This window comes from Platichthys flesus, chromosome 21, assembly GCF_949316205.1.
Source record: "Platichthys flesus chromosome 21, fPlaFle2.1, whole genome shotgun sequence".
NCBI classification, from domain to species: domain Eukaryota; kingdom Metazoa; phylum Chordata; class Actinopteri; order Pleuronectiformes; family Pleuronectidae; genus Platichthys; species Platichthys flesus.
In genome coordinates, this window is record NC_084965.1 from 2895480 (window position 1) to 2910531 (window position 15052).

A 15052-nucleotide genomic window follows, 5' to 3' on the forward strand; every position below is an offset into this window, starting at 1 on the left:
GGGAGAGAATAAATTATTTATGCCTCCGCATTCCTAATCTCCACGAGGATGACAGCTTGACAGGACTTAATAAGTGCTCAATAAATTAATTAATGCTGCATCAATGTGACTTTTGTTTGCTCTGGAATAAATAATGTGCACAGCCCCCCCCCCTCAAAAAAAAAAACTTCTGCAAGATGTTGATGCACTGCTGTGAGTCGCTGTGAGTGAGGTGCTCACATCAGCTGGCTTTCCTCACTGTAGGCCAGGACCTGGGTCACATCCCAGTCTCCAGAGGTGATGGACTGCAGCGTGTCTGTACTGGTGTTGGGCTTCAGGTCGCGAAAAGGAAACAGAGAAAGAGAAGAGTTTAGAAGATATTGTCAAGTTAAGTTAAAGAAAAACCATGCACATTTGCAAAGTTTTCTATGATACAATAACTTAGACTTGTACATTAGTACGATTTTTTACTACGAACTTAAAACACGTAAATGTTTTTGGGTGTAAAACCTGACGTATGATGGTTTCAGCATGACCCCGGAGACCTTTATCACTTTGTTGTGTTTCACATGTTTTCTGATTCTCAGTAGTAATCGACAGATGAACATCCTCGTACCTGGGAGATGGACATGGAGATGTGGAAGAACTTTCCCCGGCCTCCTTGAGGAATCGCCCGAGTGAAGAACAGCTTGAGGCCATCTTTGGAAAACAGAGGTCTCTCATTCTGAAGACACACATTGATTAAAGTTACAAAAGCCAGGATATTGTCATCTCATTTTCAGATATGCAGAACAAAGCTTTAAAACCCGAGCAAGGTTAACACAAAAGACAACTCTATTAAAAAATAAGTATTTATATATTCTCACCTGTCTGTGCAACCATCCTTCACTTTCATCCTCGTGTTTCTGAAAACGAAAGCGTGACAGTTTTCACTCGGTGCATGAAGACGAGCAGCAGCTGTAACATGCTCACTGGACTGAGTCGTACCTTAGTGCAGACGCCTGTAGTGGCCTCACACAGTGTCAGTATGGAGATGTTCTGGGCTCTGTTCAACCAGTTGATGGCCAGTTTGGTGGAGGTGGCCCATTTCACCATGGTCACATAGTATTCACTAACAAACAGAGAAAGTTATCTACATTTCAAGGTCTGTGAATCAGAGAGTAGGTCAATCAAAATATTTGAGCAAGAAATGTTCCAAAATCGTTCCATTCACTAGTTTTAGATCATGATAGAATTAAAAAAAGAGATGAATCATTTATGATCTCTGGCAGAGAAATTGAGATATTAGAGCAGCATACAGTCGCATAATGAGCCACAGCAAAGGAGGAATAATAAAATGGGTAGAAGAAAAAAACGACCAGAGCAAATGAGGTCATTAAACTTAATGGAATCGAACATGGAACCACATTAGCTGAAATCTATCACTGGACAAATAGAATTTACAGAATCTACAGCAGCAATAAAACGTATGTGAAACCCTCAATGTTAATTTATGTACATTCTTTATCTAACTTAAACCTACAAACAAAATAACACACAAATCATTTAATTGCCAACGTCCTTGGGTTGATAAATGTGGGTGGACCTCGTTCAATAACAACAAACACACACTGGAGTCAAGTCAATGATACACGAATGTAAGTGTTAGAGCTGCTGTGAGTCTTATTAAAACTAGAAATACGACCCTGTAGTTGTAGCTAAATCAAATCAGTTAATTCTCCTTGAGTCCAAGTGAATGTTTATATCGAAGATGTACTCGAGATATCACGTTCACAAGAACAGGAAGGACCGACAAGCCGATAGAATACTTCCTTCAGCCACTGACTGTCGCCGGCGTGAAGGCATCAAATGTGATTCCATGCTGTTTGTGCAGGACGATTCGTTTGGTTGAAGGTTTGATTTGTGGACATTTCAGACGTCTCACCCTATCCTGGGATCATCAGGTCTTCTCATCTCGATGGTGTGAAGAGGTCCGTTGAGGTTCACGACGTACAGAGTTATAACTGGATTCTCTTCCCCGGCCTGACGAGAAAAGAGAAACAAACTATTTTATGTTTCAGAATGTGTTAAATGTTAAGTCTCAGTGATGCAAAAGGGTAAAGCATGTACCTTAGGGTAGTGGTACTCTTTCCCCATTGGGTACGGCGTGCCTGTGAACATGGGCAGCTCCATCCTGGGCACCAGGGTGTCGTTGATCGTGGCGTAAGCCAACCTGGCTCCATCTGGAGACCACCAATGAGCCACGTGGGAGCGAAGGATCTCCTCTGGAAGAGACAGAATGAAAAGACCATAGATCACAAGGACAGGGAATAAAAAAACTCTCACAGCAGCGTCGTGAATTAACGAGATGGCTCCCGGCCAACAGGACCACAGCGTTGTTACCTGTCAGCAGGAAATGAACAGGTGATGTGGGGAAGTATAAAGTGCAGAGTCATTAGTGGCAATAAATTGTTCTTTGCATAAATGCTGTCACCTATTGGCCACGATAAATAGTAAAGGACATAAATCAGTCAATGTAAGTCGTAAACATAGGAAACGATAGTTATAGCCACTTAAAAGGACAAAATCTTTTAAAATCAGGTCAAGGTGGCAAAAAATATAAAGTTACACGTTCAGCTACCTCCTGCCTGACCTGTTTTCTGTGTGAACTCTCTCACTCACTCTGTGCCTCTGTTTCTTAAACCTCAACACAAGAGCTTCCACTGCAGCGAATGCTTGGGTCATAAATCACAGGAGCTTTTAATCTCACAACAGCCGAACATCGACCGGAATAGAACCCGGCTCCATTCCCCACAAATGGACCGAACAGCAATTCCCCACCAGGTGCACAGCGCACTTAGAAAGATAACTTTAGTTTCTTTGGGGTAGGGCTGTGTGTGTGTTTGTGTCTGTGTGTGTTTGTGAGAGAGTGTGTGTGTGTGTGTGAGGTTTCATCAAGAAACTACCTCCCTTGAGACAGGTGTGGATAAAGTTATGCAGTAGTAACACTCTATAGTACAAAGAAAAAAATTGAGGCCAAGAGCAGAGAGACACACACACACACACACACACACACACACACACACACACACACACACACACACACAGACACAGACACTTGTGTCTCCATGTCTTCGGTGGACTTACTTTAACCCTAAACCTAACTTTGAAACTTGTCCTCATTTGAAATCTAATGATTTACGTGATGGGGACTTGATGTTTGTCTCCATTAGGACGACAAGTCCTCAAAATGCATGTGAATGTGTTAACATGTTATATGTCACCACAACATGAGTAATACCTGGACCACACACACACACACACATGCACACAACTCTGTCAACACACAGTGACTCATTAAGAAATTATGCAAACAACATCCTGCCGAGGGAACTTGTTGACAACATAAAGCGCGGCCGCGACAATCCCACTTCATCATAGAGTCTCTGGCGCCGCCGCAGACGCCATCGCCCGACTTCCTGTTGGAATCCGCCACGAGCTACGATTATATCAACTTTTGCAATTAAAATGTCATTAACGCTGTTTATCTGCGGGACTGGGCCCAGGCTTTAGGGAATTAACAGACATCAACTACCAATTAGCATTTTCATTAACCGTGCATGCTTGGTGGAATGACTTTATGTGCAGAATCATTTGACAATCACCCGCAGCACTTATGTATATTTGTTCTCTAATGCACATCTGCAAAGGCTTCTGTTCCAGAGCTGGACACTGTTAAAGTATTTATGAGTCCGGACATCTTTATGCTCGTGGCTTGAGGAGAAGTCGAGCTAATGGCAGCACTTAGTGGGGTCAGTCTTTGCTCCCCTGGCCTGTGGTGCGGCCGCCTGCCCCCTGCTGGCAGAGCTCCGCAGGGACTGAATGGATCTCACTGCCTGGTGCTGAACGGAGAAGCACAGCCCGGCATTAGCAAAGATGAAAACACCTCAAATAAAATAATAAAAAACGATTTCCCGCATGGACAGCTCCACCGGCGCCTCCTAACTCCAGGAGCGGCACCTTAAAGAGCTTTCCACGCGGAGTGGAACCGGCCGGCTGTCGGCTCCGCTCGGCTGGGGACGCCCGGTCACCTTGACTAGTGGAGGAGAGGGTCGTTAAGTTTCTAGAAGCGTCCTGAGATGTGAACAAAAGAAAACGAAGGGACAAAAGAAGAAGAGAGTGTAAATGAACCACTTGTGATGAGCTCATTTTCTTTCTCTTTAAGTAATGAGATCGTGTCTCTTTTTTCTTGACGGCCAAGGTGAGCTGTCTCATCTCCTCCCGGCTCGTCCCCCGTCCTCCATCCCCCTGCGCAGAACACATTATTCACCGAGTGGAGGATATTATTAATGCATGAGATACCAGGAGTCAAGGGGCCGGTGGGAAATAATGAGCGCAAGGTGACAGCTTCAGGTAAACAGCCCGAGATAATGAGGAGGAGAAAAGCATATCAAACTTCCCAGGTGGCATTTGGACAAGGCTTTGCTAATAGCAGGAATTCACAAAATCTGCCTTTTGAGAATATTAGTCGTACGGTGGAAATCTGTCTCGACTAAGTGGGGAAATAGTGAGCACATGTTTCCAACAGGGGGCAGCAGTGTCACATGCTCGAAGGGACACAGCTTTTGTTGTCATTCTTGAAAAAAGCCAAATGGGTTGTTATTTGTCCTCTGAATATTAATATCCTGCGAAGGACATGAAGTTCATTGACGAGTCAGATTTAGATAAATATACACGGACCAAATCCAATTAAGCATGAGATCTGACAGCGGGGGACACACCCTCCCCCCGACTGCTGACAAGCAGGTCAGTCACATGACATGATGACATACCCTGCTCTCCATCCAACATGCAAAACAGAAGGAAAAAAAACGTGTTTCTATAAATACAGCTCTGTTACCAGCGCGCTGACGGAGGTGACAGGTCCGCTGACAACCGAGCCAGAGCGAGACGGAGTGGGGGGGGGATTTTGACTCCTAAGCCTCATCAGCAATTTGTGCCTCAGTACAAAGAGAAATCATCGCTGGATGACGCAGGAAGAAGATGAGATTACAATGAGATGTTTTCACAGGTCTGGATTGAGCAGGAGAGGAAGGTTCAGGGAAGGATTCAGACCCAGCAGGAGTTCTACTGACAGACTCTCTGCAAATAAAAGAGGAGAACTTTTGAGTATTTTCACAACGTCACACGTGAAGTTCAGTTTACGCATTAAACAAAATCATCATGTTGTGCTTCTGAAACAGGTGAATAAGGTCTGTTGCTGTGGTGGGTTACCTCGGCCTGTCTGTGGGGTTTAAAAGAAATACTGAGGCTCTCATGCATTATGGAAAAAGCAGGATCCAGGATTTCTGCAGCTTAAACATCACCAGTAACTAAATGTCAGGATATCACAGAAGTCTGCTTCAGATTTGAGCAGAGCTGCAGGTTCACTTAACTTCAACATGTGACATTTCTTTGTTTGATGGATTCTGAAGAGGATCTGAAGCAGCTCTCAGACCTGCACTGAACTCGGGAGAATCGGCGGACGATATCCAAAGGGACAAAGGATGTCCGAGTGAAAGGTTTTAGACATTCTCCAGAGTTTATCCTGTCAAAACCCAGCAGGAGATCCTCAGCAAGGAATGAGGGTGTTGATGATGTGTGTAACGCAAAAACAAAAAGGAAACAAACATCTCACAATGAGAAACATGAGGCAAACACGTGAAGATGTGTTATAGACGATAATTAATGATGTCCTCAGCAGATTTTATACGTTAATAAAACATCCTCTGGAGTTCATGTCTGAAAACGGCTTTATAGACCTGTTCCTTGAGTGTTTAGTGATAACAATATTTCATTCCGGATTATCCTCCACTGACAGAATCAAAGCAATTGATACCAAACCTTCAACTAATAGTGAATTCTCCTCAAACCTGTTTCCTGTTTGTGATTCAGCTCGATTCAGTAAAAAGTTCTATTTGCAGCCGTGTGTCTCGGAACAGCTTCAGCTTCACACTGAACTAAAAACCAACATTTTCACTCCCTTTATTAATCTTTCCCTTTCTGGTGGCTGCTCTGTGCCCTGCAGCCTCCGACACAAACACAGCGATAAACAAAAAACAAACCTACAAACAAGCCTCTCGATGCAAACAGTCATTTAGCCAAACATCTGTGGGGCAAACACGACTCGAATCAAAGCCACGCCGGCTCTTTATCTCGGCGCACCAGAGCCCAGTAAACAGATGTTTTCCTGCGGCTGGTTCCCACTGCAGGATGCGTCGGTATCTCTGCAGCCTCAATAATCAGACAGATGACAGAACACTCGAGACTCTCCTGAGGCAATCTGGACTATTACACATAGCCGACGGGGTTCTTGGCTCCATCTCCTCTTTTTTAATTTAGCTTTTAATTTTTCCTCTTCTCTCCCATCTCCCCCCCCCCCCCCCCCCCGCCCTGTCGCTCCTGCCAGACAAACACACACAAACAGGGATTAAGACAGCGATGTAAACCAGAGGATATTCAAACCGGGGGAGATTATTTACCAACCTCTCGCCCCTCAGCATCAAATCTGCAGCGCTGCGACATGAAGAGCTTAGGACCTAATTTCTCCTCGGCGGCAGTCTGAGCCTGAGCCTGACCTTGGCCAGAGTCTGAGTCATGTACTTGGAAAGCCGTCTGCCCCGCAGTCCCACTGATGAATGTAAATATTACACAATCTGGCTCAGCTTCTAAACTCCCCTGCAGCTGCTGGCGTCACCAGCAGGCCGGCGCCAAATCTATTTAGAGGCTTAACGATACGTTATTTCTACCGTGATACATCATCAATAGAGGATAAAGGATTTTTTAGTAAATAATATTTATCAAGCTGCTTATTACACACACAGAGATATCAGTACCCGAAATGAGACTATTTCCATCAACATCCATGAATTATTCCCCAAGAATTCAATAGAAATGTTAAAGAAGGAGATGAACAATCTCCTGGATTCATCTGGATTCACACCAAAGTTTTACAGATTTACTTCCAGTCAATTCTTGTGGAAATCTGTCCGGTGTATTTTTGTGTAATCTTGCTTGGAAGCAAACAAACCAACAAACAGCATCATCAGCAGCTGCCTGAAATGTAAACAAGGTGAATACACAAGTATTAAACCCTGTTGACACTTTAACGTCTCATTTTAAAACCCTAGGCAATAACCTGCTTCTCCAGAACAACATCCTCAACTCCTCTAGTTTGTAGTTGCTGCAAAGTTCCTCTCCAGAAGCGTCCGTCATTGAGAACCGACGCATGATCCTGAACCTTGAGGTCTGGCTCCCAGCCAGCGATGCAGTTCCTCTCTACGCTGCTGGGGGGGGGGGGGGGGGGGGTCAGGATCAGGGCGACGTGCAGGTCAGACAAGTTCTTTCAAACCAAAGTGGGAAAAACAAGTCTTATTGACCTTGTTCTGTGCACAAGGGAACAATCTGAACACTATAACCTTCAGGAAGGTGCAGCAGGACTGTTCTATGTTGGAATTAGATTTTAACTATTTCTATTCTCCTGTTCTTTTTCACCTGGACATAAAGTAAATCAACATACGGGACCTAAAAATAAACTCCCTAAAAATAAATCACCATGAAAATTGATATCTTAAACTAGTTTCGAGTCAGAGCTGCTCTGTGTTTGCATCTTGAATCGAGTTATCTGCGACTCCTGAGGGCAAGTACCTCAAGAAGTCAATGAACGTATAACAACATCTTCTCTTATCACACCCAACGAGTGCTGGAGGGATTCCTGCATCGCTCTATCTGAAGAAGTACAGAAATAAACACATTCCATTGTTCCATGATTCATTTTTTATCCCAACATTACGAAGCTGATTCTCAGTTTTATCGCTAGCTGGGAGATTTATCGGCTCCATAAATGATGAGTGTAAATTACCAGGCCTTCAGCAGCCCATAAATACGAGTCCGGGGGGGGGGGGGTCAGACGCTGCAATATCACACTGATTAATGTCTGAATGGCTGAGAACGGGTTCTGCTCTCAAAGGATGGACGCGGTCGCAAATGTCAGCGCGGCTAACGCAGAGATCAAAGTTAAATGAAAGGCCGACCAGAGGAAGCACGGCTCCGGTCCTGGTGCACCGGTGACCTCAGATATCCACCGTGTCACCACAGCTAACTCCCGGGAGGCCTCCGAGGTGGCAGCCGCTCCCGTTATCAAACACTTATGCTTTTGTTTTACGGCGTTTTCAGGATTAACAGCTTGTTCTATATCAGCGGCTCCCTCCGTTCCTCGTATCTCTTCATCGACGAGTCGCCACCATCTCCCTCTCGCTCTGCTTCTAAAAGTGAAGCCACATTCATCGGGTGAGTGCTAACACAGCCCCCCCCCCCCCCCCCCCCGTCAGGTGAGCTTTGATCTGTGGCGCCGACGCTCAGAGAGCAACACAACTGTATCTGAGGCTACACAACACGCTGCAACGCGGCCTTAATGCAAATCAAGCTATGTACAACATCCATTTGTTTTTTCGGGGGCTGTGTGGCGCAGAGGGGAGTTGACAGACTTTACATTTTTTATTTTACCGCCGGGAAATCAAGGCGCCAACAATACTAACGTGGCCGCAGACGCTGGGGAGTGAGTCTGTCGTTAGTCCTGAAAACATGTTCTCCTGAGGAGTGTTCACATTCAAGTGATGAGGGACAGAGGAAGGACAGATTCTATAGATCCATCATCTCCATTTAAAATGAGCCAGAAACTCTGTTCATTGAAACCACACCACAGTTTGCACAGGACAACCCAGATTGTGCATCTAAAGTTCGACCTTTGTGCTTATGTAACTCTGGGACACTAAATTAGAAACATCACAAATATCAGAGAGGATAAGGAAATTCATTTTTTTGTATTATTTGCATTCAGATGCAGTGTGAACGATCAGAGCTTTGTGCGCTGGAGCTTGGGTCTGTGGATTATCCAGAGCGAGCTGTTTCTTCAAAGACACGCTGCTATTTTCTTTTTTCTATTTCAAAATGTTCCCTGCTTTGAGCTGTACCAACAAAAAACATCCATTCAGGAGCAGTTTCAGAGGCAGATCGCTCAAGAAACCGTGGCACATCCAAAGAAAGCACCACACCACAGCTGGTAAGTGAGATAAGTGCTTTTGTTTTTAGATTTCGACCTTCAACCACTTTTCTCTGTTTGTTTCTTTCAGCCTTACCTTCATAGAGCCAGTCGCTGAGCCCGTTGAAGATGACGCCCTCCTTCCCGGTGGACACCAGGCGAATGGAGCGGCTCTCCACCGTCGAGCGGTAGTAGATGTTGTTCTCGAAAATGAAGATCTAACGAGGAGCAGAGAGGGAAAAGGAGATTATCTTTAATCCAGATTATGAATCGCAAGATATGAGATCAACTGTCTTTAAACGTTGGAAAACCAGGATGAAAGATAAGATTAACATTTCCCATGGACAGGGATATTTGTGTGTGTGAGGCAGAAATCACGCTATCACAGGTGAGGTCGACCTCGGGGGTCAACACGCACATCGACACGACGCTTCTCCACCTGTCGCTCACAGGAGATCAGTGCACACGTCTGCGATGGCGCCTCCTGATCCAAGGCAAACCAACATTTGTGACAATAGCACAAAGGGGAGGTATAAAAAAAAAAATCGTTTCAAACTCCGATAAGACGGCGAACCTTGGGGACCGCGTTGGGACTTTGATGCTGAACCGCCACAGGCCCTGCGGGGCTTTCAGGATAACTGAAGGTCAACTCCACGGAATAATAGATCAGCAGCAGCCGCGGTGAGCGCGCTGGGGCAGGGCGGCTCTTGGGGCTGGAATTTTTTAAATGTTACAGCCGTAATGCCACGCTGAAATCAATCTCAGGCTATTACAGAAAAGGGCTCACTCGGGATCTCCAGGATTGTGGAAAGTCTCGGCCTGGAGCTGGAAGGGTGGTATCAGCTTGTGAACGATTGAATAACAAATAATTCAAAATGATAGAAAGAGGAAATCCAACCCAGAAACTCTCCATGTTGCTTCATGTTGATTTTTTTACTCCATCCTGCAGACTACAACATTATAGTCTTTCGTACATTCACCAGGAATAACCAGAAAGCCAAATGTCGTCTCTAAAGGTGACACCACATCTGTCACAATGAGAGAGACGGTGGCTGTGGACTTGTGTGGTTTGGTGTCACACTGGTACAGATGGAGTCCTGGTATAGAAGCTGATCTAGGCCACATCACAGAGAGAATACCCTGTTCTCTGCAGGAAGGTGTAGGAACCACATTTATCCTCAGGAAAGTTGGAGCAAACTCTGGAGAATTTGTTATGTTCATGGTTTAGTCGATAAAAAACAACACAGACGCAAACAAAACTGCAAAGAAGCAACCAGCATCACCACAGGAGAAACAGAGCCTGTTCCAAACAGGCAGGGTTTCACATGTTGATCTATATAATAGAGGCACAATTTGTGGATAACTTTACAGGAGATAAAATCTTTATTTCTCTAGTTCTTGTTAATAATAGTTTAAAGTCTCATTTACTCGCTAATTGTCCAACTAAAGCCTCCATGAGATGCTGCAAAGCTGATTTCCCTCCAGTTTTGACCCACAGAGTTCACCCTGTTTACTCCTAAGTGATTTAGACACAGTCTCTTTCTCTCTCCCTGTTCCACACACACAAAGTCTCTCTGATGTAATACCAGGGTGAGGCCTCCTGGGGCTGAGAGGCTCAACTCTGAATGTGTGAATACGTGTCGACCATGTGCTGAGGAGCAGACGCCCACAGGGAGAGTGGGGAGTGGAAAATAAACTTCTATTCACGGGAGGATTTACTTTTCCACAACAAGAATAAAAAGAAAATGCAAGAAACCCGCGTAACAAATCTCTTCTTGTTGCTGGACAGCTGTAATACGTGAGTGTGAATATGTGTATCAGGGAGACAGGAGGACAGGTTTCTGCAGAGATGTTTTACTGTGAAGGTGCTCGACTGCGTGAGCTCCTTTTATCCGACTCCCACTTCAACCTTCGCCACTCTGGCAGAGGACATCTGGATCTCCGGGGGGGGGGGGGGACCAGCTGCTGCCAAGTTTCACACGAACATCGCTCGCCGAGTGAATCCACTTCACGACGAGCGGTGGGAAACTCTGGGGCTGTATCAATCCAGCTCCTGCGTTAATGAATCCGCTGATGAGATAACAGGTAATTAATAGCATTGTGCTGCAGGATGTAATCACTTACAGTCTGTCTGTCTGTCTGTCGCCCCGAGAAGCAACAGACTGAAGCTCATTAAAGCTCCAAGTTCCACTGCCATGATGGAGACGGAGGATGACTCATCCTCGAGGAAGAGGTGGACGGTCGCTCGTTGGGATTCAAACAACGGCGTCTGATTTGAATTTTGTTTATCATTAGGAGACTTCACCCCCCCCCCGAGGGAACACAGGGTTTGCAACGCGTTGACTGAATCAAAATAAAGATTAACTCTGGGTTCGGCTAGGATCACGAGGGCCTTGTTCTGTCTGAGGTCAAAACTTCCATAATCCCATAATCCATTGTGCCCTGGTCGATTGGGAACAGCAATGATGCATTCAAGGAATCCTGGTCGACTCGTAAAGTCAAGAATTTGTCAAGAACGAGTATTTGTCAGGTTCATCGATCACTAGTCAATCTATTGAATGATGTGGAACAGTGACAAAGCCAAAGAGGAGGTAATTAAAGGAAATCAGGGCTAAACTTGACTTTTTTGTTCCTGTTGGCACTTATTACAAAGACTAATTAAAGTTATATTGAAGTATTAACCCTTAACTTGGTGCATTGTTGGCCAGTTGTCACTTTTCAACTTCTCAACAGTATCCTCAGGTGAGACAGAACTTCCACTGACACATAATCAGCCGTGTATGTACTGAGACGTCCGACTCTTTGGTTTGACTGACAGCCCCTGAATGCACCATTAGTTTTAAACTATCGAGGGCTGGACTGTCTCTTCCAGGAAGCAGCTGTGTGTCCATCGTGGTCTTGAAGGACAAACCGTCCTGGGCGACCAGGCACCTGCATTAAAAACTGACTTTCCCAACTCAACATAACTGGAAACACAAACAAAACAATAAACCCTTAAATCTTCTCCAATCCCTGTTTTCATGAGTGCGATGGATCAAATTACCACTTGCTCTTGAAAGGAGTCAAACCAATAGAGATTTTTGTGGCACCCTTAAGCTCTACGGTGCATTTTAGCATCTTTCAGTTTATTGTTTTGATTTTACAGCATGCAACTTTACTGCTCTGGTTTAACTCTCACTTCCCTCATCAATGTCATTCTCTGCTGCAGCGCTACCGGCCCGCCAGCAGATCACAAGTGTGGGACAAGTTTTAGCAAAAGCTGTTTATCTCAGGAGTTGCTGGAGAGGAAAACAGAACTAAAAAGAGATTGAATACAGTAAATTACTCACGTGAAGACAAACAATAGATTAATTGAATGTTTTGTTGACATAAAGATAAATCATATAAACAAAAAAAACATATAAAACATAAATAAACAGAGATAAGTACAGACGTCTTTAAAAAGTAATTTTGATCAGGAAAGATGATTTCAGAGTGAGCGTCTGAAAAAGCAAAGGCAACGATCACCTTTAGTTTTAAAGATGGAACAGATGTTTGAGTTTTTAGGATCTCACTGGTTGAGAATTGGAATAAGAAACAAAGAGGACAGAAATGTAATGGGGGGGGGGGGGGGGGGTTGTGCGGTGCCAGGAAGCCAGTGGAGCGATGTCAGAACAGGGGCAATGTGGGAGGAACGGCTGGTTCCAGTTACTGGTCTGGCAGCTGTGTTTTGAAACCAAGTGTAATTGATTTAGAGCAGATTGACTGAAGTTAAGTATAAGAGATTAAGACCAAGATTCTTAGTTATCAGGTCCGATCAGAACAAGTTAAGTTTAAACTGAAGGACGATTCTAGATTTTTGGTGGCAGCAAATTAACTGTGGAGAGACTGGGATTGTTTGGTTTGGTAGAGAAATAGATCGATGCATCATCTGCGTAGAGGTGAGTGAGGGACTTGACACAGTCCAAGTTTGGAAGATGGTGCCTCAGCATGCAGGAGATGAACCAGTGACTTTGAGGGAAGGTGCAGTTCTTACCAGTTGCTGACCCTGGGGCCCCCAGCCCGCGTACTGCAGCTGAGCGTTCCGCACCTCTGGAGGGTTCAAGTTCCACGTCTCCCTGAAGTGCACAGACGAGGAGACACAATGATATCCGATAGGAGACACAGACACACACACAGACACACACACGAGGTGAGCGTGCGCCTCAAGCAGAGCGGCGGCAGGAGAACAAGTGTAGAGCATCTGAGAACAAAGGTTTTAAGTGTGTTTATATATACCAACACACTGTGTAACAGTGTCACCTCGACTCATTGGGAAAGTGCTGTGCAGTGCAGGCTGCAGAATTAAAGGTGCCACTGACTCTGGGTCTGTGTCTGGAGCCCAGTAGGAACGAGGTCATACGCTGTGAAGGGATGTTCAGCACCAAACCACTAGGTGGCAGCACACAAATAGATTTGAGCAGGCGAGCTGCTGACTGTGCTCTTGTACTTTTTATTTTAAAAGGGAAATAATTGAGTTGGCTACTTTAAGAACAGAAGGGAATCACCCAGTTGGTCTCTGATACAGATTAATACCAATCCATGGATTTGTAAACTTGCTGTTTTGAAAAAGTGAGTTGTGCTTTATAGTTTAAATCAAACGCGATAATGAATTTTCTTGTGTTAACTAAGATTAGACATCAAATCCCCTTTAAAAACATTCATAGCTTTCCTGCATGCATAATGCATTTCTTACAGTTTACCTTCCCATCTTCCCATCACTCTTAACTTTTTAATCTTCTGCTTTTGATGAGCTTGTTGTTTGTCTTTACGATGGTGTTGTTTATTATTTGCGTTTGACTTTGACTTTACTGTTTGCTCGTGTCCTTTGCGTCGTTAAGAGGAGCGCTGCCGTAAGACTTGAGGAGAGAAGAGGATGTAAAAAGCAGCTCAGAGTGGAAACTGGTCATGTTTCACTAATGGCTCTTCCTGTCTCTTGACAGTTAAACTATCCAGCGATGACAGACAGCTTTGTTCTCAAGTTAAACATGTCCGTCTGCTGGGCGTCTGTCTAATGAGATAGGTTTGCATCTGATTCTGAATCTTGCTGCCAGGTCATAGATCACTTTCTACCTCCGCAGATAGAATCAGTGCAGGGTCTGGAGTTTCCCTCGGGGCTTTGTGGGAGGTGGGAGTGAGAACAGGTGGGAATGAGTCCCGGGCAGTGAGGTCAGGTGAGATACAGCAGGGGGGGGAGGATGAGGCAGAGTGGAAACGGCCCTCTCAAATACTTACGGAGTCTCCAAGCTGCAGATGATGTAGAACGCTGTGTAGGAATACTGGTACACCTGGAAGTGCAGAGAGGAATCACATGAGAGGAAGATAACACTGCACAACGCACTCACATGACATACTGAGGTGGCTCTGCCTCTGGAGAACTGTCCACTGACTGTGAAAGGTCAGGGGTTTGATCCCTGGCTCCAACTGTCCAAGTGTCTTTGGGCAAGACATGGATGACAAGCGATAGATGAAGTGCTGCTGGCAACAGACACTTAATAATGACAGTTTCAGTCTGTTCATAAACCATAGAGAGCAAAAGCAAAAGTATAGTCAAATAGAATCATATTTTTATTTGAATATTCAGGCTGTTTTTCTATGATCTGAGCTGGACCTAGCAATTCAATTCCATTAAAAAGAATCTCTATTCCATCTCTAAGTGTATATTATTATTGACAGATGATTTCCTGCATGTGTTTATGAGCAGTGCAGGAACACATTAAGTCACTGATCTCCAGAGACACATTCATATTCAAAGGCTCGAGGCGTCGGTACGCTCTGAATCTGTATCTCTAGCAAACAGTCGGGATCCCTTCTGCATGTTAGAGAGGTGCGCTGTGTGTGAATGTGCACGTGTGTGTGTGTGGGGGGGGGCAGACGACTGTCATCTATCAAGGTGACGAAGCTTCGGGTGGAAAAAGAAATGCAAACACGTGCAGTGCAACACACCCGACGTCTCCAGTGTGTAGCAACACGTCCCTCTTCATCTCAAACAGTCAC

At 44.9% G+C, this 15052-nt stretch overlaps 1 protein-coding gene across 2 annotated transcripts in view; it reads right to left on the reverse strand.

Annotated features, from left to right (window-relative positions):
* The window catches only part of dpp6a (dipeptidyl-peptidase 6a), a 105928-nt gene that overhangs the window by 9806 nt on the left and 81070 nt on the right, over window positions 1–15052 (reverse strand). For both annotated transcript variants that reach the window (XM_062379092.1, XM_062379093.1), the window contains exons 6-14: window positions 14291–14343; window positions 13053–13134; window positions 9135–9255; window positions 2089–2243; window positions 1904–2001; window positions 967–1090; window positions 846–884; window positions 596–703; window positions 220–311 (exon numbers count right to left, since the gene is read on the reverse strand). In XM_062379092.1, coding sequence (XP_062235076.1) covers window positions 220–311; window positions 596–703; window positions 846–884; window positions 967–1090; window positions 1904–2001; window positions 2089–2243; window positions 9135–9255; window positions 13053–13134; window positions 14291–14343 — 872 coding nt within the window. The remainder of the gene's footprint in view (window positions 1–219; window positions 312–595; window positions 704–845; window positions 885–966; window positions 1091–1903; window positions 2002–2088; window positions 2244–9134; window positions 9256–13052; window positions 13135–14290; window positions 14344–15052) is intronic.